Source organism: Eleutherodactylus coqui, chromosome 10 (assembly GCF_035609145.1).
Source record: "Eleutherodactylus coqui strain aEleCoq1 chromosome 10, aEleCoq1.hap1, whole genome shotgun sequence".
NCBI lineage: Eukaryota > Metazoa > Chordata > Amphibia > Anura > Eleutherodactylidae > Eleutherodactylus > Eleutherodactylus coqui.
This window is the reverse complement of record NC_089846.1, coordinates 137312266-137339751: the sequence shown is the minus strand read 5'-3', so window position 1 is coordinate 137339751 and position 27486 is coordinate 137312266. Positions and strand designations below refer to the sequence as shown.

Genomic DNA, 27486 nt, shown 5'->3' with positions numbered 1-27486 from the left:
TATCAAGTCTGCTGATCGTTAGCTAGTGATCGGACTGTACAACAAAACATTAAAAGTCACAACATTCACTTACTGTTTACTATCCTTACGTATATTTTCCTGTTATTAGTTGTAATACAAATGTATATGTTTGTATGTCTGGTGTCCACCTTGTATTCTGAACTCTGTTATCTGACAGCTACTGCCACAACAGGGGATGAGAGGGAACCGTTGTCATCTTGATGAAATTCACCCAGGGTAAACAAGTTCTAACTTTTGCTGTGGAACCCCATGACTTCTATGTATACACCTGACCCCAAGTTTTATAAATCGGTCTTGGAACTGTGATCCAGCCATTCCCTAATCCTCCATCCCGCGCAGCACAGGAGCCCCGATCCCGGAATAAGCTGCCACATTCACTGTGCACATGACGGTTCAGCCAATCACAAGTTTCAGTGGTTACATGCCATTCATGCCAAAATTACCACTTAATCCTGTGATTGGCTGAGCAGTCATGCGCACCCTGAACAGCAACTGACTGCTACAGTTTCTTCTGGGATCGGGGCAGTGTAAACCAGGACTCCTGCACTGGATAATGAGCCACTTAAAGAGGCGAGTACACCTTATTTTACAATCATTCTCTGCTCTGGGGATATCATGTTCTTCCATTTGGAAGAAGCCTAAGGCATATATCACCTATACACTTAATAGACGATAAACGCTACATCAGTGGGGCAAGAATGGGAGTCCTAGACCGGTTCCCACCCAAGGGCAAGTCAAACGAGAAATAGTTTGTTCAGAGCAGCGGCCAGGCCCTATCCAGTGGATAGGTGATAAATGCCTTAGATTGAAACATTGCTTTAAGGGCATGTTCACACACGAGATTTCACTGTGGATTTAATGCAGAATGTGTATGGAATCTATGCTGATTCTGTCTCAAATTTATGTACAGAAATTGGTCAATGCATACTAAGAGAAATTTGCGGTATCGTATATATAGTGTGGATTTGAAATCTGCGTGTGGAAAAAAAAGAATAGTATGTGAATGGGAGAAGCTACCTTTTAATTTGCACCCTAAATTTCCCAGCACAATATTGCACGGCCTATATGTATCCTCGTGTACCACAGTAGCCACCATAAAGGCTGATCCGCAGGGGTTCCCAGAAGCAGACCGCCACCAATCAACTATTGATGAGCTCTCGGATAAGTCATCAATAGAACTCCTTAGGGCTAACTCACATTGGTATATTGTCACAGCATATTACACACAGTACAGCATATACTCCTATAACGTGCATATTTGCTGCGTATGTAACATCGCCATAACCTATATTGCACATAATATGCACCAAAATAGGACAAGCTGCTTTTTTTTCCCCCACGCGCGTTATCCGTGCCTACAAAAAAAAACAAAAAACACAGGTGTGAGTGGCCCAATAGAAATCAATGGACTTCTAGTACTGCAGACAATAGGCCTGTGTGAGTGAGCCTGATACAGATGTCTTGTTGCATACATGTGGCCCTGATGAAAAGAAGAATATTCATTAATATTGCCAAACTACAAATCCACTAACATCAGTCCCTCAGGAAAGAAATATCCAAAATATAAGCAAATGCACTGAAAGCAGGCAGCTCATTATTATGTGTGGTCAGAAGCAGAAGGGACTATATCATTACTAGGATTAGATTTCCAACTAGCTGATATCACCGGCTTCGCCCAAGTTAATTTGATACAGGTGTGTTTACCTGTTGTTCGCACAGAAAATTTTATGAAGTCGTGGTTACTTTACTGTCGTTTGAGCAATTTTTGAGCAATCATCGCTCCGTGTAAATGGGGCTTTAGACAAACTGACCTTGTTGATGGGTTACTGTCTGTTAATATTAGAGATGAGCGAGTATTGAGGTGTCGGCGGGGGACGGGGAGGATCGCGGGGGTGGGGGTGGGGGAAATCTCTCTCTCCCCCCCCCCCCCCCTCCCCCCCGCAACTCACCGCTCACCTCCACTGGCACCCGAATCTTTTGAGATGAGCGGGCAGGTACTCGAATATTTGCCCTTAGCGAGTACGCTCGCTCATCTCTAGTTAATATTGATTTAGCACATCAAGCTAATTAGCACATAAGGACATGGTGCTGATGTCACTACAGGACCGACCCAATTTACAAAAATAATTCAAACCATACTAATTCCAAGTAACAGCATCATTTACTTTATATTTGTTGTAAGTACTTCGGTTTGCATTTTCTATAACTGATACATACAAAACAAAGAGTATAAAAATACAACATGGAAATATGTCGACATTGCCACATTTTCATTCTTTTACGGTTTATTTTTTACCAAAACAGTGGACTTCATAAAATATTAAAAAAATTGCATAAACATAAAAGCACCAAGCGACCGATCAATGTATGGGCCATACGCCACGTAAACATGCCCTACAAAACGGTAGATTACACTACTGCAAAATACTTCTAGAATTCTCAGGACTGGTTTGTGATGATCGTTTGTTAAAAAAGGGAGAAACTACCGAATAGTGGAGCTCTGCAGCTTATTGCAGCAACATACAACCTGCGGGATGTATGGAGTTGAAATATTACACCCACAGAAGTCTATGCAGCCCGACTGCACTGTACATGATTTCATATGGAGGCACTGCTCTGCAATGTGCATAAAGCTTTGAGGGCTATTCCGGGATTTTAACTAGGATAGATCCTTAATAGTTGATAGACCGAAGCCCGATGCTCAGGATCCCTGCCAATCAGCTGATCATTTGGCCCACTTGCAAGAGCAGTGGGCTGGACGGCATTATCATTGGTGGCTTTACTCCGACTGAAGTCAATAGCAGCATTGTCTCCTATTACACTTATGTCTTCTCATTACAGTCCGAACTGGATGTCTGACCCTGACTGCAATGAGGAGCCGAAAGTATGAAAGGAGGCGGTGTCCCATTGACTTCAATGGGAATGAAGCTGGCCATTACACTTCTTAACTTCCTATGCGACAGAATGATCAACGGGGATCCCAAGCAGCAGGCTCCTATTGATTAGCCATTAATGAGTATCCCAAGGATGGGTCATTACGGTAGTAGTTAAAATCCGTAACACTCCTTTAAGCAATACACTGTAACCCAATAGGACTATTGAAGTGGTTGGGCTACCGCCCATTGGCTCCCAGATTATACAGCACAGAATGAGGTCTTTAAGAGCATTCTTTAAGGTGCACAAATATGCAACATTTTAATTTAAATGCTTGTACCTTAGGAGATCAATATCACCGCACATAAATAATATAATACTGAGACCTCAGACTGAAAGGAAGAAAAATGCTCAGAAATGTGATTGTCAAAGTTGTGATATCAAGATGATTGAGCGCTCGATAACGATTGTACAGATCTTTGTGGAAAGATTAGACAATATTCCATGCAAACTTGTAACTCAAAATTCACAATTGATCAACACTTCTGGTTCGTCGGCTGCAGTTTACTACAAGTACCAGCATGCATTAAGTGTTTCCCCCAAACACATTCTGCTTCCAACATGGAAGATCAGTGCATTCAAATGGAAAAGAAAAAAAAAAAAAAATTTACATTTGCAAGTCAAATTGCAAAACAGAATTGAACAAAAATGTAACAATTTATGTGTAATACCTCAAATAAATCTACATTTATCTGGAAGAACATAAAATACAACTAAAGTCCCAAGTCTGGTTTACAGCAGTTAAAGGGGTTTTGCAGCCACACAAAAGTATATAGTAATCAACAGAGGCCATCAAGAAATATACATTTTCTTCAATCACCTCTTCTACAAGTTGGCTCCTAAGCATGTGTCGTATTTGCTGGTATGAAGGCTGGAAGTTCTGACGTTCCATACTTTTTATGCTGATACAGGCAATTGCAGAAAGCAAACTCCTCTGCCTCCACCGTCAGCACGAAACAGATCCGCTGATCTAAGGGATTTGGCTCGCAATGCCGGCCTGCTCCCCTTGCTGGATTGTCCTCCCCATTCCCCATGCTGCCACCCCTTCTACCTGCTGTGTTATAATGCTTTCCCCATCATATAACTCTACTAGGCAAGTGCTTATTATATATATTTCAATCCTGCAATACAAGGATTTCTGAAAGTCCATCCAAACAGAAGCTACTCCTACGGAGCCTCCCGATCCAGCTCAGAGAGAGGGCTCCTAAGTGGATTTCCATGACGTTCATTTGCCCTAATTATATTCTGGGCTCAGCCCCTGTAATTGCTTTACCCCCCCCCCCCTGAGTTTGTGGGGAACTGGCAACAAGTGTTTAATTGTCCTTCAGCAATATTACATGGAAAATAAAGCATTGCACAGTCCCTACTGGACGGGATGGGCTGTCTGTGCAATGCATGGATGGGCCCGCTTCTCTGGAGGAAGACCCACTATAGACGCTCTCCACTTGGACTAGTAGAGGAAGTAATCTCACTAGTAACAGCATTCCCCAGTAGGGTATCTGAAAATGAGTTTTGTGACCCACACAACCCGTTCCTTTAAATTACAGGCAAATACAATAGATAGGCAAGCAAGACTGGAGGTAAGTGCGATAAAATATAGTGTGAAGAACGCTTCTCGCAATACAATAGGACATTTAGATCTTAATTTAAAAGAAAACCAATGGGGCTGCATCAAACTGCTGCGGAAACCCAATGATGATACGAACCTGATCTCAAGTATGTAACAGTAGTGTGAAAAAGTAGCTGCACTTTAACAATGAACACATGTCAAACGTTTTAATCAGTGGGGCTCCCCCTGCCGAGACCCCCACTGAAAGCTAGAACGAGTGGGCTACAGCACTCACCCAAGCGCCACTCCCCTTTGGTCGTCTTTGTTATTTGCCAGCTTCTCCCCACAGCTAATTTTGAAACAAATTCTGTTCCTGGCCTGGAGGGGGTGTATATTACCTGCAGTAGTCTGCCGTCCCTCGAATCCCCAGTCCCGTTTTCAGCTTTCAAAGATGGCCAACACAATCTTCTCTGACTACCTAATCCCCACGGTGCATTGGTAATGTTAGACTACCAATTCCCCATGTCTGTTCTCTGATTGGCCAGAGTGGTTCCCAGTGTGCATTAGGTAGTGAGGAAATTGCTACAGCCAACTAGGACAGCTGAAGATTGGGTTCGGAACCAGCGAATTGGAGGGACGTCAGAACAAGTGCAGGTAAATATACCCCACTTCTCCCGTTCTAGGACAGAATTTGGTTCTGAAACCGCAGGGCTGCTTTAAAAGGGTTGTGCCATGATTGAAAGTTATCACACTCAGATTTTTTTTGTTTCTGGCGACTCGAACCTTCACAAATCCTTCTAATGGAGTCCACCAGGATGTCCTGACATGAAGGCATTTCATTGGGACTGCTGGAGGCAGAGTTCGAGAACTCGACTACCTCTGGTGGTTGCACTTTACACTAATGGAGAGTATGTGTGACTCCCTCCATTCACGTCCCTCACTTCAGGACATGCTGGAGCTCCGTTCATTGGATTGCTGGACCGCTGGGCATTTCTATCATGGCACAACCCCTTTAAGGGGCAAACTGTAGCCTCACAAAAGGTTGTCCATACCAATTGACTGTGGCTGGGCCAAGTAATGAAAAAGCCCTTAACTTTAGGTATGAGTTGACATCACTGTTGCAGACCTGCCAGAATCCAGCAAGTACCGCTTTCATAAAAACAACATTAAAGCAAGCAAGATTGATATGTTTTGCGAAGATTTTTGCGCATTCTGCCTTAAAAGTAAAAAACACAAAAAGACCTGCATAGTGCAAGCACAGAAATAAACACTTTCCATTCTGAGCCCAGGAGGCCCGTTATCCACTAACATTACCTTATATTTAGTATCTTATTTATAAGCAGATTATTTCATATAGATAGAGGAATCCTGCAAGTAGAACTCTGCATTTGTCAAAGACTACTAGTAAAGATGCACAGCTAAAAGCGATTTTTTTTAAACAAATTATTTTACCAAACAGACTGAAAATGTCAACTTAGGATAAAAAAAAAAAAAAAAACAACGAACGAACGAACACTGACGATGTCCTTGTAAATCCCAGCAGGAATAATAAACGATAATAAAAAATACTTTCAATGAGTTAGCAACATTTTCTAGAGTTGCATAAAAGAGGTACGTTGGATTTCAACCTTTTCTACAAGTGTGTTTTTGGTGAGTTTGCCTGAAAGCAGTCATTCCCAACCTTTGTTGTTTTTTTATTGCTGGAACCTAATGTTTCAGCGTCAAAATATATAAGGAGACCAAAAAGATGGTCTGTAAATGAATGTATTGCATATCTATTACAGGACGTTGGTTGTCCACATTTGGTCTCGAGCCGCAGAATGCGGTGCTCTGCTAACACATTCCCATATGCAATCAGGTAATTGCAGAGTGGTTTGTGTTCACAAAACTGCTGAGCTTCACCCATTCCATACGGAAAAAATAAAAGAGTAAACTGAGTAAATCTTGTAACAAGATTGAAGGTTTTGAGATGTAGAGTCTCTTTCTTTTTAGAGTATTTAATCTATTTCAAGTATTACCCTTTGGAAAATGTACTTGAGAGGATATATTGGGGTTTGTCCGGATTAGGAAAAGTGCCTGCATTTGTCTCCCCATAAATAGCGCCTCTTGTGTCCATAAGCCGTTTCTGGTACTGCAGCTCTGCCCCATTCAAGTGAATACCAGAGAAACTGTGGCCAAAAGTGGCGCAAAGTCATAAAAAAAAAAAAAAGAAGAAAAAGACAATTTTTTCCTAATCTCAAACCCTTTTAACGATAAAAGTCTCTTAGTGTTTAAAGATTTGTTTCTTAAGTGGCAGCACGAAAGTCGGTCAATATAGGACACAATGGCCATACCATATAGCTGGTACGCTGTACAGCTAGCTAAACTAACCATCTGGGATCCCATTACAAAATATCAAACCTTTTTATTGCTCATTTCCCATCCAAACCAGTTTGGTTCACGTCCTTCCCATGTCCCAAAGTCCCAGCAGACCCATTCCCATGAAAATCCCTGTATTTCGTTGCCGGTTTTCCACAACCTTATCTAGTGTGAGTTCTTTGGTGCCGTATGAGACAAGACTTCTGGCTGAAGCTTTTATTGCATTCATCACATTTGAACGGTCTTTCTCCGGTGTGGATCCTTTGGTGTTGGATCAGCACGGAGTTTTGGATAAAGCTCTTGTCGCACTCATTGCACTTATAAGGCCTCTCCCCTGTGTGTGTTCGCTGGTGGGTGATCAGGTGCGAGTTGCGGCTGAAGCTTTTGGAGCACAGGGTGCACTTGTACGGCCTCTCCCCGGTGTGAATTCGATGATGCTTGATCAAGTTGGATTTAACAGTGAAGCTTTTATCGCACTCCGAACACTTATAAGGTCTCAGCTCCGTAGACTTGCCCTGCTTCGATGTCAGGTCCGTACAGGAAAGGTTTTTTTCACAAAAGAACCAAGTATACTGACAGTCCATCTTCTGCACGGTCGTGATAGGACTTAAAGTTCTTTCATCAGAGCCGAGTGAAGTAAAACCATTGGCTGACACGTTTCTTGCTTTCCATTTGGACGTTGGATATAATTCCCCATTTATACTATTATTGAAACACTGTGAAAGAGTGTAGGTCATAGAGAGAGGCTCCTGCTGGCTGCCCAGCTGGTCGGCGCCATCTTCTTCTAGGCTTGTGACAATGGGAAAATTATCTGCTAAAACATAAAACAAGTATGTAATAGAGATGCTACAAAGGAACGTGCATACCAGGGTCTGTTCACCTGATGTAATGCAGCCTACTCTGGAGGACCTCGTCATCAGGACCACAGACGTAAGGCTGCAATATACTCCACGGCAAAAACAAGTGTTTCCCAACCCTCTTCAGCTCTCGCCACACCGTCATAAGGTTTTTATCTTGCAGCACCCATGTAAAAACACAAATTCTCAATCTTCTCCCTCCTCCGTATCTCCCCGCGACACCCCAAGGGGATCGTTAGAGCACACCAGAGTGCCAAAGAACCCTGATTGGGAATCAATGGAATAGGCATACATTGAGATTCGAGCCCATGCAGCCAGCTCCTCCCTCACACCACAGAGTGCCAGTGATGGGCACTGTCTGGGATGTCTCCTCCTGGGCACCCTTCATAGTAAAAGGCAGTGCACCCCCCCTCCTTTCAATGTTCAAATAGCATCCCATTGAGTCACCGCTTGCTTGTGGAAGCCTCAGGAATCTCCAATGATGCAATGGACAATAAATGGGCAGTCACCATATATGGCCAAGTCCATATAAGATCAGTTACATCACTGGAGCTTCTCTAGGCAGAGATGGTAGGCATGTGCCTGGGCTCTATTCTGTACATGTAAGGAGTCCTGCGCTGCCACAATTTGTAGGTCAGTTCAGTTCCCAATGCTTTAGGTCCAGGGATTCCCTGGAGGTACCCCAGGATGTATATGTTTAACGGAGGTCACTGACCAATGCTGTAATGTCGTATGGAATAGCGTAGTCTACTTAACGATTCCATGGCTTGTTTCTGCATTATACCGATGCTCATCAGCCAGACGGAGGTGAAACATATATTCTTTTGGTCTCCATCTGACAATAATAGCCTATAGATACATTTGGAGTTTATGGCAGGAGCTTTTGATATATGCCAAGTATAGAAGACTAAAGTGATGTGAAAGGATCCTTTATGCATTTCTTCATTGTAAAACATCGTTCCCAATCAGTAACTTAGAGTATATTAGGAAGTGTGAGATGACCTGTTACCACAGCGAATAGCCAATGAGCAACAATTAAAAAGGGGTTTAAAAATATACAGATACTAATAATTTACTCTTAGGCTCTGGATTGGCCGCTTCTTACTCACATGAATTAAGGTAGCCCTTCATGTCTCCTGGAGATTGCAGATCAACCTTTAAATAACGATCCTCATCGTGTTTTAATTTTGAAAAAACACCATCCTCCTCATTGGTATAGTCTTAAAAAGGAAGCAGAGAGTCATTAGTGGTTTTGTGCAGCTTCAGGGCCAACTCAGTTGTAGCTATTGTTCCTTAAAAGGGGTATTCTGCTACTTTTTTAGTTTTGCTATTGATGACTGACAGGTAGTGATGAGCGAGTATTGCCAGGGCAATGCTCGCTTGAGCAATTGCCCTTAGCGACTATGCTCGCTCATCACTACTGACAGGTCATAAATAGATGATAGCCGGTGACCTGCCACTTGGATCCTAACCAGTCAGCTGATTCCAAGAGCCACTGTCACTTCCGTCAGCACAGGAAGCAGAAAGCGGTAAGCATAGCATAGTGGCCAAGGTTGGAATTGCAGGACATTAAAAAAACAAAAAAAAACAAAAAAAAACAAAAAAAAAAAAACAGCATCAGTATTTTAAACGCCTACATGTTTAGAGCAGAAGTTCTTGCTCATGGTATGAGGCATTATGCAATGACTAAGAGCTCCTGCTTGAAACGTGTAGGTGTTTAAAATTCTCCAGCTGGATTTGTTTTCAGATTTTTACTGAAATAAATCCTTTTCTACCGCCCGAGCCGCTGGAAAACTTCTATTTTTCTTCTAAAGTGTTGTGTATAGGTACCTTTCAGACATCTTAACAAGCTATTCAAATATAAGATGTAACTCACCTTCCATGGGGCTGCCTGACTGCACCACGTCGTCTGAAGAACACTGATCCGTGTAGCGTGTGATTTCCTCCTGTTTGATCTTCATTAATATGTTTGGATTGACAGTAGGGTAACCTTACAAAGAACAGAAGGTAGCGATCAAATGGAAGCAGCTGAAGTTACCAAACTGAATTTCTTTACGGTTTGAAAAGTGCTTGAAGTCTTGAAGAAACACATTAATACTTCTGCGGCTCCCTCTTAGTATATGAGGTTCCCTCTTCCAAATTTACTACTTGTAGCCCTGTGACCATTAACATCTATATTTTCCATTTGCCTTAAGTTAAGCAGAGCATCTTTCAGCAAAGTGAAAGTTTCCTCAACTGCAGCAATCTAAAATTCAACTGGCCTTCTGATAAAACACTATTAAGGCCAAGATGTAGCAGGAACCAATTAATATGACATTCTAATCTGGTATCAGGATCTGGTTAGTTAGGGTTACTGCAAGCAGAAGACTACTTCTTACCAAGTGATATTAAAGCCTCGTAGTTCTCCTTCATCATGTTCTTGTAGAGCTCTTTTTGCCATTCCTCAAGCATTTCCCATTCCTCATCTGAGAAGTAAACGGCCATCCGATTGAGAGTGGCCGGAGTCTGAAACACATTTATGACAGTTCACACGGCTATACTCACATTGTATTAGCTATACCATTCTAGGTCTCTACCACAGGAAGGACTTTGTTCCAAAGGACTTTTGCTGCACCCTTATAAAATAACACCACAACCTGAAAAAAACCTTTTGTAACTGAATGTGTGTCTAGAAAGCCCCCCCCCCCCCCGCACATGGGCAGGAGAAACGGATGTCACCAATATACACTAAATGGGGTACTGCTAGGGAAAAGTGAGATGGAAAAAGACCTGGGGGTACTAGTGGATTGTAGACTAAACTGGAGCAATCAATGCCAGTCAGCTGCTGCAAAAGCAAATCAAGTTTTGGGGTGCAGTAAAAGAGGTATAGGGGCGAGAACATTACCCTCCCATTATATAAGGCACTTGTCAGGCCTCACATGTAATACTGTGTACAGTTCTGGTCACCGGGGCTCAGGAAAGATGTTACAGTGCTGGAGGGGGTTCAAAGACGGGAAACTAAACTAATACATGGAATGACGGGAGTGGAATACCCAGAGAGGCACCAAAACTGGGATTATTTACCCCGGAAAAAAAGATGGCTAAGGGGCGACCAAGTAACTATGTATAAATACATGAGGGGACGATACAAGGATCTCTGCCAGGATCTGTTTATACCCAGGACTGCGACGGTAACAAGAGGGCATCTGCTACGTCTAGTAGAAAGCAGGTTTCATCACAACACAGAAGGGGGTTCTTTACTGTAAGAGCAGTGAGACTGTGGAACTCTCTGCCTGAGGACGTGGTGATGGCAGGATCCAAAGAGAGTGGATGTCTATGATATTACAGGATATAGACATTAGGTGACCAGCGGGTTGTTGATGCGGATCTACAGTCAGGGAGGAACTATCAGAGGTTGATCCAGGGATTATTCTGATTGCCATTAGGGAGTTGAGAAGGAATTTTTCCCCCAAACGGTCTAATCAGCTTTTGCCTCTTGGGGTTTTTTGCCTTCCACTGGATCACCAAAGAGGTTAAAACCCGCTGAACTAGATGGACATTGTCTTCATTCAGCCTAGAATACTTTGTTACTATGTTGAAAATGAACACGTTGAGTCCTTTTTAAGGGCCTTTTACACAGGCCAACGTTTGGCCAAACCTTCACAAGAATATTCGTTCCCGATAATTACCACGTGTAAACTGGGCAGTAATCAAAGGAGCAGCTGACTGACTGCATCTGTTCAGTGGGTCAAAGAAGGATTGTTTGTTGGCAGTACATCTCCCTGTGTAAACGGGAAATGTGCTGCAGGCAACATGCAAACTCTAGTTTCTATTGGCCAATGTAAAAGGTCCTGTAAATGAGCACCAACCAATGTGATCTAAATACATATATTCATGATATAAGGCTACAATATACTTAAATAATGGAGAAAGGGGCAGACTACATCCATTATTGGCTACATGCTCTGTGCCTACACTCACTACTACAATATGAAGCCCTCTATTCTAAGGCTGTACCCAGAGAGCGATTACTGCCAGAGAATAGAAGTTAGTGCGTTCTCCTCGGAATACTAGAAACAAATATCACAATTGTGGACAAACCTTTCTCTGCAACGCTCTGGGGACAGGGCTGAAGCTGTCCTTCAGAAACTGGGACTTCAGAGGGAGCAACTTTCTTCTCCAGAGTTGGAGTTTTCTTGGCCGTTCACTTACAGTGTCTTCCTCCTGTATTATTAGAGATGCGTACCAAAAGTTACATTGCATTACATGAGCAAAATATTGTTATCTTATAGCAATGAAATACGCCGGTCCAAAAAGCCATCTCAATAAATGAACAACAGATAGATGTGTCGTGTACTGAAGTGGTGCAGTATATAATAAAGCACTGGCTAAATGTTTGTATATTACTTTAAAAGGTTTAGGGTTTACTTGTTGGTCGCTCACATTTTGCCTTGCAACCTAAACTTGTACCCTACTGGTTGTTCACCCTAGTGTGCTTACTAGTACTTCAATCGCCCAACTCAGGTATTGGCTAGCTAGATAGTAAGTTGTTAGCGGACCCGTGATTGGTGGATAAGCCATCCGCACGGGTTGTTCTGAGAGATCAGATAGTGTCTTAGTCAGTCTAGAGGAGACTAAGTGAAGAATGTCGTAAGAAGAGGAAAGACGCAAGATCTGAGAGACAGTGCGGTGAGAAGGAGAAAAGTATGAGTACAGCAAAGAGTATTGAATTAATGAAAGAAGGATAAAAAGGTAGTTTATGTAAAGATAGAGAAAGAAGGAAGGATCAGCTAAAGTAACCGTGACCAAAGAGCAGAGAGGATTTATATATATCTAAATAAACAGAGGCTTTATACTTAAAGTAACAAAGAAAGAAAGAGAAGCAGAAGGGCAAAGCATAGCGGATAGAAAAGGATGCCCAAGCTGGTTTCACTATTATAGAGCATAAGAGTACAGAAATAGCTGCCGTTCTTATTGCCCGCTTGTTAGCAGATATGTATATCTACCTCAAGCAGCGAAGTAATGAATTGTATGAAGTATATTGAAAAGCCTTCTCTCTGAGAAAATAAACTGTTCCTCTGACTCACGTTTAACCCCCCACCTCATGAAATCCCTTCTCACTACTGTAACATCTGCACTGAGGTACCACACTGTTCTCCAGGGAAAAAGGACAATTCCCATTTTATTTTTCCTAGGCACGGGTCTCGGCCTGTATACGGACTGGCATCACAAACTTGGGAAATGTAACATATTACCCTATCCGCCTTTATAGGTAGCATCACCCTAAAAGGAACCCGCCACACTAGAGAACTTTTTACAACTGCTAACGCCCTACAGCCGCCTCTGCAAGGGCCATAATAGAGCCACCGTGACGGGAGGATCGCACAACACTCCTCTGCGGTCTCTCTGGCGCATTGCAGATAGATCCCTGCAGTCATTAGAAGGTTATTATGCCGTAACTTATTGATAACAAGGCCATTTTTCGTTTTTTCCATTCAACTTTCAAAAAAAATGTTAACTTAATTTTCCATTGACGGGCCGTGTGAGTTCCTGTCTTCTTTCAAAGTAAATTGTGTTTTTCAGGGGTAACATTTGATTTACCCCACAACGTACTGAAAAACATTGTAAGCGGGAGGAAATGGGAAATAACGGAAAAAACGGATGCTCTTTTTTTTTTTTTTGGAGGAGGAGGAGGGTGTTTTATGATGGGGTGCACTGTGCGATTAAACTTCTGTTACCGTTAGTCTGTTGCTCAATACATTTACAGCGACACCAAACTGAAATGGGGTTTTGTTGTAGCAATTAAATTGTATATATTACTGTAACAAAAGAGGGGAAAAAAAGCCCAGTACTTTCTTTCACAAAACCCCCATAACTTTCCTGCATGAAGGATTGTTTTGTTATGGGGCGAGCTGTAGTTTCTCGTTACCATTTTGCGGTGCATACGACTTTTTGATTCATTTTACTCAGGGTTTGTTTCAAAACGGGGCGATTAAAAAAAAAAAAAAGCGCAGTTCTGACAATATGTTTTTATTCTGCCGTTGCTCATCACGCAGGATAAATATGACATTTTACGGATGCATTGATACCCAATGTTTATTTTATCTTTATGCTACAAGATTTTTTTAAGCATCAATATATTTTGGGGGGGGGAATAAATTAAAAAAAGCCTCAACTTATTTTTACAAGTCCCACTATGCCCTTGCAATTATTCGACTACTTGTACAGTATACTGCAATACTTCACTATTGTAGTATATTGTACTTTTGAGGCCCCTTTCACACGGCCTTCAATCTCATGTATGTGAGGCTCAGGGTCTCCAATGGGTTCCTTCAGGCTACAAAACATCTCATGTGACAGAACCCATTGGAGACCAGGAGCCTCACATACATGAGTTCTGTAGCGGATTTTGTAGCCTGTGTGAAAGAGGCCTTACAGCAACCAATTAGGCCACAAGCAGGGTTTAATAACCTGAAATCCATAGCAGGCCTGGAAGCCACCCCTACAGCCCAGGCTGCCATGGCAAACAAACAGCACCCCACAACCCAGAAGGGGGCATAGAGAGCCCCCTCTGTCACGCCATAAAAATGCTACAGTCAGCGCTGACTTCGACATCTGAAGGATTTATGGCCGGGATCGGAGTTATCTCCAACCTCGGCCACTGCGGCCCTGTGTCGGCTGCACCTTACAGCTAGTACCAACCACGTACGGCGCAGCTCCAAAACTCGCTCCATGCACACCCTGCACACATACACTGTGCAAACAGCTATTATTATAGAAACAGTACTTAAATCTTATTTCCCCTGGTTTTCCTCTTTTTTCCCTCCCAGTTTTTGTTTACAAGCGGCCAGCATGTGACCATCGCAGCCAATCAGTGACCCCAGCGGTCACATGACATATTACTGGCATCACTGCTCAGCGATGGAAGCCATGCTGCCAGGAGTATGGTACATGACTGCGGCATAACATCACTACTTCCAATCAGAGACCGATGTGAAGGAAAACCAGCGATGACTACCGATTATTGATCTTGTACCCAATTTACACAGAATGCTAGTATGCATTAAACTTCCAGGACCATTATATATATATTATATGGTATCCAGCTGCATGTGCAAACAGAAGTGCCGCGCATTCTTAAGTACCGTCTGTGCTGCAGAATCCCGGGACGTGGACGGACTGGTCGTCTGTTCTTCTTCTAGTCTGGGACGTTTCTGCTGCTCAAGAAGATTGTCCAAGAGCTAAAGAGAAAGAATCATTATGTATCACATCAAACAACGACTTGTGCAGCGAGGCCACCGAGAGAAGAACAAGTGGCAAGAGCAAAAGTAGATGCAAAAACTGAATTAACACATTAACTGCCATGTGGGTCGTATACCGCGGCCCCAAGGGAAAAAACTAACATTTTCTAGAATGGCAGTCAATGTGTTAATAATGTAACGTCCATTCTATGGTCCGTGGCGATATATCTGTCTATACTGAAGAAACAATGTACTAACTAATGGGATCTCACCCACCCGAACCCTCCTGGGAATCCAGACGGTTCTCCTGACTGTCCGGATCTACCTGCTCATGTGTCTACAGAATTACCTGCCCTAGGAAACAGAACTAGATCCCCAAGATGAAGCCTGTGTATCCAGATAACGGATGTAGACGTCACCAATCAGGATCTCATGGTCTATAGAAAGTCAAGGACCTCCCAGATGCTCTACATGAGGGGTACTCGCTATGAGGAACCACAAATTTTAGGGCGTGGGGGAAACTATTTTTAACGGGAACGAATACTAACTTTTTTAGCCAGAATTTTATTGCATTTGTGACCAGAGGGGAAAAATGCCTCCGCAGATGGTAGGACCGCCACTTAAAGGGCCACTCTAGCGAAATCACATTTCTCCATCCCAGCGCCTATACCTTATTGCCTGTCACACTCTGGGGGTCTCCTCTGTGTGCTGCAGCCATATCCCTGCAGTGTAGCCCCCTGTCTGTTGCTTATCAAGCACCGTCTCGATGGTGACATTTTTTGGTTTCACTTTCACACCAATCCCATGATGCATCAGCACAGCATTAGGTAAAAGTTATACAATTTCTGCTATGGACATTTTAATTGTCATTACCTTCTATAGTCACCAAAATAAGCTACAAACCATAAGTATATAGTCAATTAGATGAGTGATCTCCTCTATTATAACTGTGTGATCATCAGTAACCGTTTACGGTGAATGGAGGTGGGCAGGCCGACATGATCCCCGGCCCTCTCTGCCTCCATACACTGAGCGATGCTTGCAACTATGTAAAAGAACGGTTATCGCTGGGACGATTCCGTGTAAAAGGACCCCAAGTCTGAGCTAGTCAGAACAGAGATAAAGAGACTACCTGAGGAGAAGTAGGCCAAGACTCCGATAGAAAGGAATAACTAACTATGGTAACAATAGCTCACTTACCGCACTTTTCTTCCTCCCAAAGTGGAGGGGAAAGGGGGGGTAAGGGGGCAAGACGTCTTATAAAGCGAATGTACCAAAATTCGTTGCATCGTCATTTGAACGCACGGTCACGCTAACAAACTCGCGATTTCGCAAACAAACGTGCAATCAGTTACCAGTTTTCTCTCCTCCCTACTGCCACCCACACGTGCTGCTCATTGAGTGCCGGCGGGAACTGCTGCTGCCCGCCTCCACCAAGCAGTTTCTTCCCTTGCTCCTGCTGTACACAAGCGCCGCTGTGACACAGAGCTCCGGTGTTTGGGGTGGGGGGGGGTGGGGGGGGGGGGGGGGGTCTTATCTGGTGGGTCTTACAAAACGAAAAATACGATATATACACTGGGGTTATAGCTACATAATGAATGAAAAAATTACTTAAAATCACTGAAGTAGCCCTTTCAATACTTTGCAACGTAAGACACAAAGCAATGCCAGGTCTGCTTGGCATAATGATGGCATCCAAGCAGAAGTCAAAAATATTACTTCTGTAAAGCAGTGGGAATTGCTGGAGCACTGATGAACTTTAATTGAGGGGAAGCTGATGCTTCGTTTTACCATCTGGTACCCAACCTCTACCCCAAGACCCAGTCTCCACAAGCGGTTCGGATTCTGCAGCAGAATCCAACCCTGCCCGCGGCCGAGTACACTGCTTACCTGTCCAGGTCTTCTCTTTACTTCACTGCGGATGTGTATGGCAGCGCCGGCCGCCGCACATGCACAGTGGAGTTTCTTTTTTAAACTTCTGCTTTCCCGCGGAATCTGCAGCCAGTTTGCAATTCAACTGAAGACGGGCCGCGGATCGGACAGCTTCCAGTGACCGCAATGGAAGCCGTCTATGCGGGGACCACACTGAAATGGTGCGCGCTGCGATTTGCTTTCCGGGCCAAAAGGTCCACGGAACGAATGCCCATGCTTTAATTCATGTGCGGACGCCCATGCTTCCCTACAGGCGGTTTGATGTGCGGATCTTCCGTGCGAGTGACCCACGCAGATTCCACAAATCAGATCCGCCTGTGGACATTGCTCCTAGAAGCAACTGCTTTAGGCCCAAAGAAAGTGTCTTTCTTACAGATCAGTAGATCTGCAATGTGAGGAGTGATGAATGGTCTGAAGCAAAGTCATTGGACAGAGTCAAGCTGAGCACCAACTACCAAGGTGTGTGAAAAACATGATCATCACCTGCTTTCTTTCATGAATCTTCAAGTGTTGAGCAGCTTGTCTACGTAGCTTGGGAGCGCCAGTGGAGAAAAGATTTGGAACCGCGTTTGCTTTTAGTTTTCGTCTTGTTCGCTTGTGATTCGGTTCGGATGGAATTACCGGCAAATCAACATTCTTCTCGAACATGTGTTCTTCAAAGTGCTCTGAACAGAGAACAAAGTGCCCCGGGTTCTTCAGTAAGGTGTTCCGTACAAACTCCTGCACGTTGCCTACGTCCGTGCGGCTGTGCTGTACCCAGGTTTCTGCAAGAGGCAGCTCCTTGGGGAACGAGTGCATGGAGACCGCCGAGGGAATTTTCCCACTATGGTTGATGCAGCCATAAGCAAAGCAGTGAGGCATTTCCACCTGTAAGAGACAACAAAGAATTACATTCTGCAATGTAAAAATGCCACAATAGCTTTATAAGACCAACCCCACTAAAGGAGCACAAACCTAGAGTCTAGTCATACAGAGACCCTCTACTACTAATGTCACTTGGACATGGACTCTCCTTACAAAGATCAAGTAAAGCTTTGAAGTAATACCCCCTGAGAAAAATGCGGAAACGATTTTTCTCAACACTTTGTACCAATCCTCAAAGTCAACATCCAACTGCAAAGAGAGACCCGGACCATAAGCCAAACCAGAGACTATCATCTTCAGAAAGTCCAGTTGGTTCTAACTGGCTAGGATGCCCATTATAGAGGTTGTCCCAAGATATAAACTTATCCCCCATACAGAGGATACAGACTAAATGGGGGTCTGGTGATTGGGACCCCCCCACTGATCACAGGGCTCCCAAGTGTACCTCGCAGGAATGGAACAGCACCAAAGCATGTGCACTGCCACACCATAAGACTCTATGGGCTACCAAAGAGAAGCCAAGTACAACACTTAGCAGATTTCTGGCAGTCCATAGAGATGGATGAAGCAGTAGCGTGCATGCTCAACTGCCGCTCCATTCACAATGGGGGGGTCACAAGACCCCCGATCACATTGTTGGGGATCTGCTATTGCGACCTAGATGGCAGTGACATGTAGAAACTGCAGAAGACAAACAGTGAAACATTTTTAATTAAACCCCATTACAAAAATGATTGTCAACCCAAAATACCTGTACTTAGGTGAAAAATGAATCCACCATCAGGTGACAACAGGCTTTAGATTTTCCTGCAGATACTTCTTTTACATTATTTAATGCTACATCGCCTGCCCATGTATTGATGCATAAAAAGGCAGAATTGCCACCCTGGAAAATCTTGGCACAATGGTGACAACCCCCCTTAAGGCCCATTTACACTGGGCGGTTATCGCTAAAAAGTCGCTAATCGGTGATCGTTTTAGCAATAATGGGCGTGGGGAACCCGCATTTCGGGCACTTTTAGGAGATCATTAAAATCAAGCTCACCTAAAAATCATCCCTCACTTTTATCAGTCGGGGGGGAGGGGGGGGGGGGGGTGCTGATAGCATTGTTTCGCCATAGAGCACAAAGGATCTGAGCGGAGATAATAGCCTCAGGCTATTAGCTGTGTTCATCAAAAGCTTCATTTGCATACATAATTAGTATTTAAGTAGCTACCTAAATACCAATTATTTTTTATGCAAAATAAATCGCTCAAAGCTGTCACTGTCGTTTGAGCGATCTTTGAGCGATTATCTGCTCGTGTAAATGGGCCTTTAGAAAACTAAATGGCAGTTACTTCCTGTTGTCAACAATTGAAAATGAGAGAGGGAATAAACAGATAAAAATAAAAAATGCCCGATTAGACTAAAAGGACCGTCAGGAGGAAAAAAAAAAAAAAATGAAAAGAACGCTGTTATGTCGTAGTCCAAAAATATACCACATCAGATCCAAAAATATACCACATATTCCGAAAGGACATTCTAATTGCAGCAGCTCATGCTTTTCTTGTCAAGTCTCCGACAACACTAAGCGCCAAGTCCCAACATTCCAGACACATTAGGTGTCCCAATCCTTCTCCCCCATCATGGTATGGAATAAGCAGCTCGGAGAACGAACCGTGTCCAGAGGCAGAAGTGTTAGAGAAGTTATCTGCATGTGTTTTGGGCTAGAAGGGTTTCGTACGGCTGAACTCCTGACACCGGGTCTCATGCTGTAGACAGACATTTTTCCCCGGGCCCATCGTGGAGACATCATAGGACTCTGAAGAATGAGTCAGACGATGATGGACACCTCGTGACCAGCAGGAGGACACACACGGAACCAGAGGAAGCGCTGAGATTACACACTTCAGTTTTCGATGTAACATATGGTTCTCTCTTGCTTCACTGTGAAAGCGGCCGCTACGTGCTAATAGTCTGCAACCATTAGGATCCTGACTCAGGTCCATCACATTAAGAGCGGAGGGGGAGGTTGGGCACTCATGTGGTCTGCCGGCAGCCAGGGCCGGAGCCAATGATTCTTCAGTAGAGAGCCTGGCAGTATATATCACTCCATATGATTTACAAATGGGGGCAATTAAAAAAAAAATCCTAGGGTCATGCATACCACCTGGGGCATGGATGGTATATTTGCAATTGATGGGCTCGCTGGACTCCCTGGCACCCGGGTGGAATCTAACCAAAGCGCTCCCTGTCTTTGAGGTATTGTGCATGTCGTCTGAATCACCCAGACACATAATCTCACTTCTCTATAAGCAGCTGTTGGATCGTGAGATGGGGAACGAGCTCCCGGGGTTTGTGGGAGAAGGAGATGGGAAGAAGCTTCCTCACAGCTTTATGGCAGAAGACGTTTGTCCTAACTCACAAGGGGACAGTCTACTCTAGATTACATGAACTAAACTTTAAGATTCTGTCATGATGGTACAGGACCCCGAACGGCTACATAAAATGTTTCCCGATTCCTCCCCTTTGTGTTGGAGGTGCTCCGGCAGTAGGGGCAATATGGTCCACATATGGTGGGAATGCCCTCCGGTGGCGGCACTATGGACAGACATATCAAGGTAGTGCCCACTCCTGATATAGTATTACTGTCCATGTTCCCGGGGTCCGTTGCTCAGGTAAAGAGGGGTCTGCTGCGCTTCTTCGTCCAAGCGGCCAGGCAGGTCATCCCAAGGCTCTGGTGGTTCTGTCTCTGGCCCTGCAGGATCCACTGGGTGGAGGCAGTCAATATGCTTACAAGATTCGAGGAGATGAGGGTGGAGGAGGACATGGCCATTGAGGGGTTCTATGCAATTTGTCAGCCCTGACTGGATTTCAGGATTTCCCGCAGAGTTAAGGAGTGGATGGATCAGGGGTCAATCACGATATAGGTTCGCCGTCCTCCCTCGTCTTCTTGGGAGCTGGGGGGGGGGGGGTGCGAACCCTCCCTTTAGCTGGAGCCGTGGGCTGGGATCGTCTCCCTTGACACACTTCAATTGCAGTTTTTTTTTCCCCGCTATGGTTTTCGCTGTACACATGTAGGATTATATAACTACGCCGAAGACTCATCCCCTATCCACCTGTCCCCTAATCCCTGCCCCTAATTACCCTATCCATGCTCTAATGAGCACCCGCTTTTATTAATTCTTTCTGTCCTCATTTTGTTTTTTATTTTATGGCTGGTTAGATTTTGCTTTTCTCTCTTTCAGTATAAAATTGGGCAGAGATTTACTAGCAGTAGGCTCCATAGTCGAGAGCCGGAGGACGGGGAAAGTCGGTGCATTGTAAGACGCATATGTACTATTGATGTAAAACAGCTCGGAGTGCATTATGTATCCTGATCTCTGTCCCAATAGAAACTTTTTAAAACGAGAAAAAAAAAGATCCTGGACGCTTCCTTAAGCCCCACGTTACCATTTTACTATAGAACATTTGTTCTTTATTTATGACGGGCTCTGGCCATTGGGCCCCAATGCTGTACGGTAACAGGGTGCTGCTAACATTCCTGGATACGCCTTCATCAGAGAGCCGAACAATGAAGCACTTTCCATGTATTATGACAGCTGTTGACCTCTTTCCTCTTCATATGCCACCAACTGTGATAAGCTCCTGCAGAGCCCGGAGCCATCCCACCATGGCCACACCTCGCCCGCTCCATCTGCCAGCATCGCAAGCTTATGTATGTCTCATCCACGTACTGCATTCCTATGGCGACGTGACTCATAATTACACATCGTGAACAACACAATTAATACCAGTAATCTGTCCTCCAACCAAGCTTCAGATACTTTGCACAAAGACCTCTGAGAACTGCGAACTGTAACAGATTGCCCAAAGGATCAAGGAATGCCTGCCGCAACCTGCTGATCTACACCAAGGAGATTAATCCCGCTCCTTCCCCTGTAATCAGTGTCTTAGGACGTTATTTAGTAACCTCCATGCTGCTAGAAACGACCTGCAGATGTAGCCGGGGTTTTATAAGAATACGGACCGTAAGGCAATGGACAAGATGACTGGATCCTTCAGATCTGATCTTAAGGAAGTGACTTTTGTATCCCGTCTATTAAGACACGCCAACAGCTATATAATGGAGGCTAAACCATGAGGACGCATTTGCACAAACGCCCAAATATATATATTCTTGCGTTTTTACATAGAAAATATTGATTACCCCTCATATTAGTAGAGGAATGATCGTTCCTCATCATCTGGCAACCATGGAAGCATTCGGTAAGATAGCAGGAAGAGCCCATAAGAAGCCAACAAATCCCACCCATGTTCTGGCAGATATATGTAGGAGGTAGAGGATCTGAAACCTCTGACCATCAATACCCCAAGGATGATTTTGGTAATGCCAAAATCTCAAGAAATCATTCATCTTCACCCTAGTTTCTTGGGCCGCCTGCACACGGGCAGATTTGCATTGTAAAATCTGGAGCGGGCGTCCGCTACAAATACCGCCCATAGCATGCTATGGAAAAGGGGTTTTTCCTGCCCATGAGCGGAAATCAATTGCAGAGGGGAAGAAAAAAATGAAACGCAGCATGCTTTATTTTTAGGTGGATTCCATGCAGACGGCATCCACTGAAGTCAATGAAAGCCGTCCTACCCATGGCCCTTTCACAATCATCATTGCGGAAAAGTTGCGGGATCTGCGTTATCGCCTAGCGACGCCATGACATTATCTGTAGTATGCGCATGTGTGCCAGCTAGCACATCCGCAGCACAAAAGAAGAATCGGGACAGGAATGTAGGGTCGCCGGCCGGGCACAGGGTCAGATTCTGCACCCGGTCATCTGCAGGCGGCCTTAGGCCTCCCTCACACAGGGCGGGTTATACAGCGTTTAGCGCTGCCTTTTCAGCCCGGCGCTAAACGCTGTACAAGGCTCCCATTCATTTCAATGGGGCTGCTCACACAGGGCTGAAAACACAGCGCCTCCCAACGCTGCGCTTTGACAGCGATGCATGTTCTATTTTGGGGCGTTTTCAGCCCTGCGTCGCCCATTGAAATGAATGGGCAGCGGTTTTAGCACTGCTGAAAACGCGGCAACACTTGGTGCCGCGTTTTTGGCAGCGTTAACAGCTCGCCGATTTTCGGGGTGAGGGCTTGCAATAGAAGCCCTACCCCGAAAATCAGTCCCAGCTAGGCTAGGTAGAAAAAAAGAAAGTAAATACTCACCTAGCCGCTGCAGTCCGGGTTGCGGCCGCTGCTCTCTGCCGCTGATCCGGGCTTCCTCGGCACTCCCAAGTCTATTGCAGGAGGCCAGGCTTGAGGACCCCGGCTCCGGCAATAGAGTGCTGTGATTGGTTGTCGGCGCTTGCTCGATGCCCAATCACAGCCCTTCATTGACTGTCTCAGCCAATCAGAGCTTGCCGGCGCTTACCACTGGCCAGAGCTGGCCAATCAGGAAGCAGATGTAGTGCACAGTAGTCTAACACACTACCGAGGCACAGTGTGGATTAAGTAGTCTGAAAATTAGGATGACCATCTTGGAGGAATGAAAATGGGCCTGGAACCAACACGCAGATCCACGGGACATTGGTGCAGAAGACCAGTGGCTGCTAATAGAACAGCCCTCTAACCCATGGGCAGCATTACGTCCCGGAACCGGAGGGTCGCTTTAAGCTGCATAAAAGGATATATGAGGCAACTGCATAAGTATCAGTCTCCTGGTATCAGACCCGATCGCTGTACATGTGTGACCCATCATAAGGTCCCGTGCTGCAGCACCCTTCACATTCCAGCAGCAGGATCTAACCAGTAGCTACAACTACAACTCCCAGCATGCTCTGACACAAACGGGCTAGGAGATACAGTTTTGCAACAATTAATGAGACAAAGTCTTCCAACGCTTCTGTTTTTACTCCCTTTGGCCAAATACAGACGGGCGGAAATTCTGCAGTGGGATTTCCCGCAGAGTTTCCGCCCGTGCCCGCTGCCATAGGATTGCATTAGATAGTTAGTTGACCGTGCAAAAACTCCCGCTGTAAACAGATTGTAGCATGTCCTATTTCTGAGCGAGCCTCGCAGTGTCTCTCCTCTGCTAATGTGCCGGTTGGGGGTCACTGCAGGGGCACCGCTCGCATCCCGCTGAGAGAATTGTCACAGCGGGATCCGACCCGGACGTCTGCAGGACGCCTTAGGCCAAGTCACACAAGCGTTTAAAGAGTAACTACACTTTTCAGAAACTTTTGATATGGCAGAGAGAAGTGTCAAAAGTTTTTAAACAGTGGGGGTCCCAATGCCCACTGATTGCTAGAACAAGGGGTCTGCAGTGCTCACCCAGGTGCTGTTCCCTGACGCTAGTTTTCGGTTCCTTCCAGCAGCTGAAGATGGCTCATAGAGGTGCACAGGGCTTCTATAAAACTCCATGAAGCTCTGCAGCTGCAAATGTTTTCCTGCAGACTGTTGCTATGCCAACATGGAAGGAGGTTCTTTACTGTAAGAGCAGTGAGACTATGGAACTGTATCTGAGGACATGGTGATGGTGAAATCCCTTAATTAGTAATAGAGGGGCCGGATGCCTTTCTGGAGCGATACAATATTATTGTTCTAGTCACCGATACCTCAGAACGGTCGGGGATTATTCCGATTGCCAGATCTGGAGTTGGGAAGGAATTAAATTAGGAAAATTGGCTTCTACCTTATTGGGTTTTTTTTTTTGCCTTCTTCTGGATCAACATTGCAGGATAACAGGCAGAACTGGATGGACGCGGGGCTTTTTTCAGTCTACCAGAATATGTCCGGCCAGCTTCACACAGGCGTACGCGTATTTACGTGTGTATTTGTACAATGGGCATTGCGGTTTTGCGCATTTTACCGTATTTTTTGTGCACACATGCCCTGCGTATTTGCACGTACAAAACAGGTAAGTCGATCCATTGATTTCAGAGGGGAATTAAGTTGAATGTGTGCTATTTTCGTGCGCATGCTGTAATTTTTTTCTTTGCGACTAAAATGCGCATGTGACCAAACCCGCTGATATCAATGGGTTTTACTGACTGCTTATTGTGCGCACAAATTTTGCACGCGTAATATCCAGCGCAAAAGCAATAGTGTGAAAAAGCGCTCACTATGTTATCTTGTCCATGTGAAAAAACTGATGTGTGAATTGGAACGCGGTCGGCCGCGAGTCCGCGTGCGAACAGTCAGGTATGTCGTAGACTTGGGCAGCACAGGGACCAAAAATGGGCTCATATAATTAGGCCACTCCCACAGAGGCGCTATTTACAGCGTTCTAAATGCCCGCTAAAAACAGCATACACTCCCACCAACCATTGCAATCACGGGGCGCGTTAACGACGCTGCGGAGCGCATTTGGAAATTTTCCATAGCAAATCCACCTTAAAAAAAAATCAAAACCTGCAGCCTTCGGCGTAGATTTCGCCCCGTCGATAAGCCGGCGAGTCACATGTCACTTGGTGCGAACAGGATTTTCCACATCGGGATTTCACCGCTCCTGATTCAGCGCCAAAAACTGCATCAGGAAGACGCAGAATTTTGCTGCAGTTTTCAGAGGCGTAATTCACGTGTAAAACTCTGCTGCGAATTCTGCGGTCCGGAGCGACGCTAGGGGCGTGGCTACAATGCTGGGGGCGTGACCACAGGCTGGAATTCACTGCGGAATATCTAAAACCACAGCAATGATCCATGGTTATTCTGCCGCTGATTGGCACGCAGTTTCAGCCCCGTCAACGGGCAAAATCCGCGCGTGGAATTTCAGACACATTTGCGCTCAGATCAGCGTGGAGAGGTCACAGGTCACCTGTCGGCGGCGGGCTGCTCTGAAGTGTTTCAGATATCCTGCATGCAGATTTTGATGGTTGTCGGGTAAAACCAAATGCGAATCCGCGCTGAAAATTCCACCCGTCGGCGCACCCCGAGGCTACTATCACGCACGTGAGCGCGGTACCGGGCCGTGAAACTCAGACCGATATCGCGCTTGGAAACGTACGATTTTCCCGCGGATGCGAGGCGTTATTGTGTCAAAACTGCCCCGCATCACATCAGGGAAGCAGCGGCAAGTGTTTCCCATCGTTTGCAATGGGAAACCTCGCACTGCGTGCATCTTGCACGCTACGCGGTATTTATTTGTCCCGGCCCCATTTGTAGAGGCACCAAAGATACGGCATGTACTGTGATTAGGGGGGGGGAAGATCGCTCATGTATATGACGGCATTCAAAACAAGGGGGCTCTCATCCACGTGAGATCTGCGCCTCTCGGAACACACAAATCTCACGCGAATTTCTCAGCCGTGTGAAAGCGGCTGCCTGTCCAGGGGGCCGCCGTGTGGGGGCCGGCAGAAGGATCTCCGCGGCCAGCCTGACAGATCGGCTCACCACGGAGAATTGCTAGGATTCTCCGCTCGTAGACAGGGGGGCTGCGCTATGGAAAGCGTTCACTGCGGCCGGATTATCGCCACGGGAAACGCAGTGGAAATTCCCCCGTGGGCGGGAGCGCTGGTTTCTCAGAGGGGAAAAAAAAAAAAGTTATTTTCTTTTTTAGTGCTCTGCGGTTTTTGTTTGCTGCGGATCACCAGCAAATACGAGTCGCGCTAAATGTTTTATTGCGCCATTTTTCCTCACTTCCAGATACTTTTTTCTGTCATTTTCCTGTAGAAAAAAGAAGCCGCACTAAAAAAAAAAAGCAAATAAAAAAGTTTAAAAGAAATCGCAAAAAAAAAATGTCGGAAGAAAGACGTATTATCTTGCGTTAACGAAAAACCAGCATGCTGGGAGTTGTAGTTGAGGGACCGCCGGAGGGCCGGCGCTGCAGAACTACAAGACGCAGCATGCCTTACCAGAATAATGACAACACAGTGATACATGGCGCATTCACAACGCACAGCGGACAATCGATGACTGGCGGTCGCTACGGTAACAGAACTTCAGCCCTACAACGGAGGAGGACGGTAAGTGGCCACTACAGCCATGACCTCACCTGCTAGCTGCAGACACTCCTCTAGGACCGGCACTGCAGCAGGACTGCCTCTCCTCGGTCACTCTCTAGGGCTGCACATCACGGCTGCCGGCTGCACACGTCTCCAGTCCATAGGGGGATCTCCTCTACACTATCCGGCCCTGCACCGTCCACTACTTCGTTACACAGCGGCCCGTGGGATCACATGCTGGGCAGCCGCCTCCATTGTTGATCCGTCCCTGGGACAGCCCCACTGTCTCCTGCGAGATACACTGTATTGTTATTGCAAAGACACTCCAGGCAGGAAACGGAAGCGGGGATTAAAAAAGCATCCAATCGTCGTGAAGAGCTGACACGAGTGACAGATAAATTAGCCAATCAAAGTCAAGTTTTGCCTTAAAGAGGGCGGGTCTATGTCAGTGCCGCTTAGACTTGTGAAAATGAACAACGCGCATGGCACACTCGGATTTGCTAGCTGCAGGGTGTAGCCAATCAGCGAGCTGAGTAGAAATACGTCACAATGGCAAGGCGGGGCTCGGCGAGGTATTAGGGATGACTGACAAGTAACGGGGCGGGGAGTGTTGTGTTTTGATGCTGGCGGGGCGGGGCTCTGGCACACGAGGCGGCTCCTCCCATGTAGTCTGGTGGATGTTGTGCGGCTGCTCACTTCACTGGAACAAAGGCTGACAAGATCTATCACTATGTGCCAATTACTAAACCTCACAGGAGTCCTTACCCGGGAGCCTCTACCCCTGGACGCCCCTAAATGTCCCACCCCCCCATGAGCCTCTGCCCCTGGGCGCCCTAAATG

General features: G+C 45.5%; 1 protein-coding gene across 2 annotated transcripts; it reads right to left on the bottom strand.

The window, feature by feature from the left end:
* Positions 1-2033: 2033 nt before the first annotated feature.
* On the bottom strand, positions 2034-26962 carry LOC136580961 (zinc finger protein 75A-like). Of its 2 annotated transcripts, none has more exons than XM_066581905.1 (8): positions 26697-26962; positions 17355-17738; positions 14844-14939; positions 11800-11922; positions 10098-10224; positions 9596-9709; positions 8829-8939; positions 2034-7676 (listed from the first exon to the last, which is right to left on the bottom strand). In XM_066581905.1, the coding sequence occupies exons 2-8, from the start codon at positions 17730-17732 to the stop codon at positions 7024-7026; spliced, it is 1602 nt and encodes a 533-aa protein (XP_066438002.1). In that variant the 5' UTR covers positions 17733-17738; positions 26697-26962; the 3' UTR covers positions 2034-7023. The 2 variants fall into 2 exon arrangements, with proteins under 2 accessions (XP_066438002.1, XP_066438003.1); XM_066581906.1 differs by having other exon boundaries at positions 2034-7673.
* Positions 26963-27486: the final 524 nt, after the last annotated feature.

Coding starts and splice junctions, on each gene's coding strand:
- LOC136580961 (XM_066581905.1), bottom strand. CDS start 17,732: ATGCCTCACTGCTTTGCTTATGGCTGCATCAACCATAGTGGGAAAATT. Junction 10,225..11,799: donor CCAGAGCGTTGCAGAGAAAG/GTTTGTCCACAA, acceptor AATGTGTTTCAG/ACTCCGGCCACTCTCAATCG. Junction 7,677..8,828: donor GAAGGGCTACCTTAATTCAT/GTGAGTAAGAAG, acceptor TTTATGTTTTAG/CAGATAATTTTCCCATTGTC.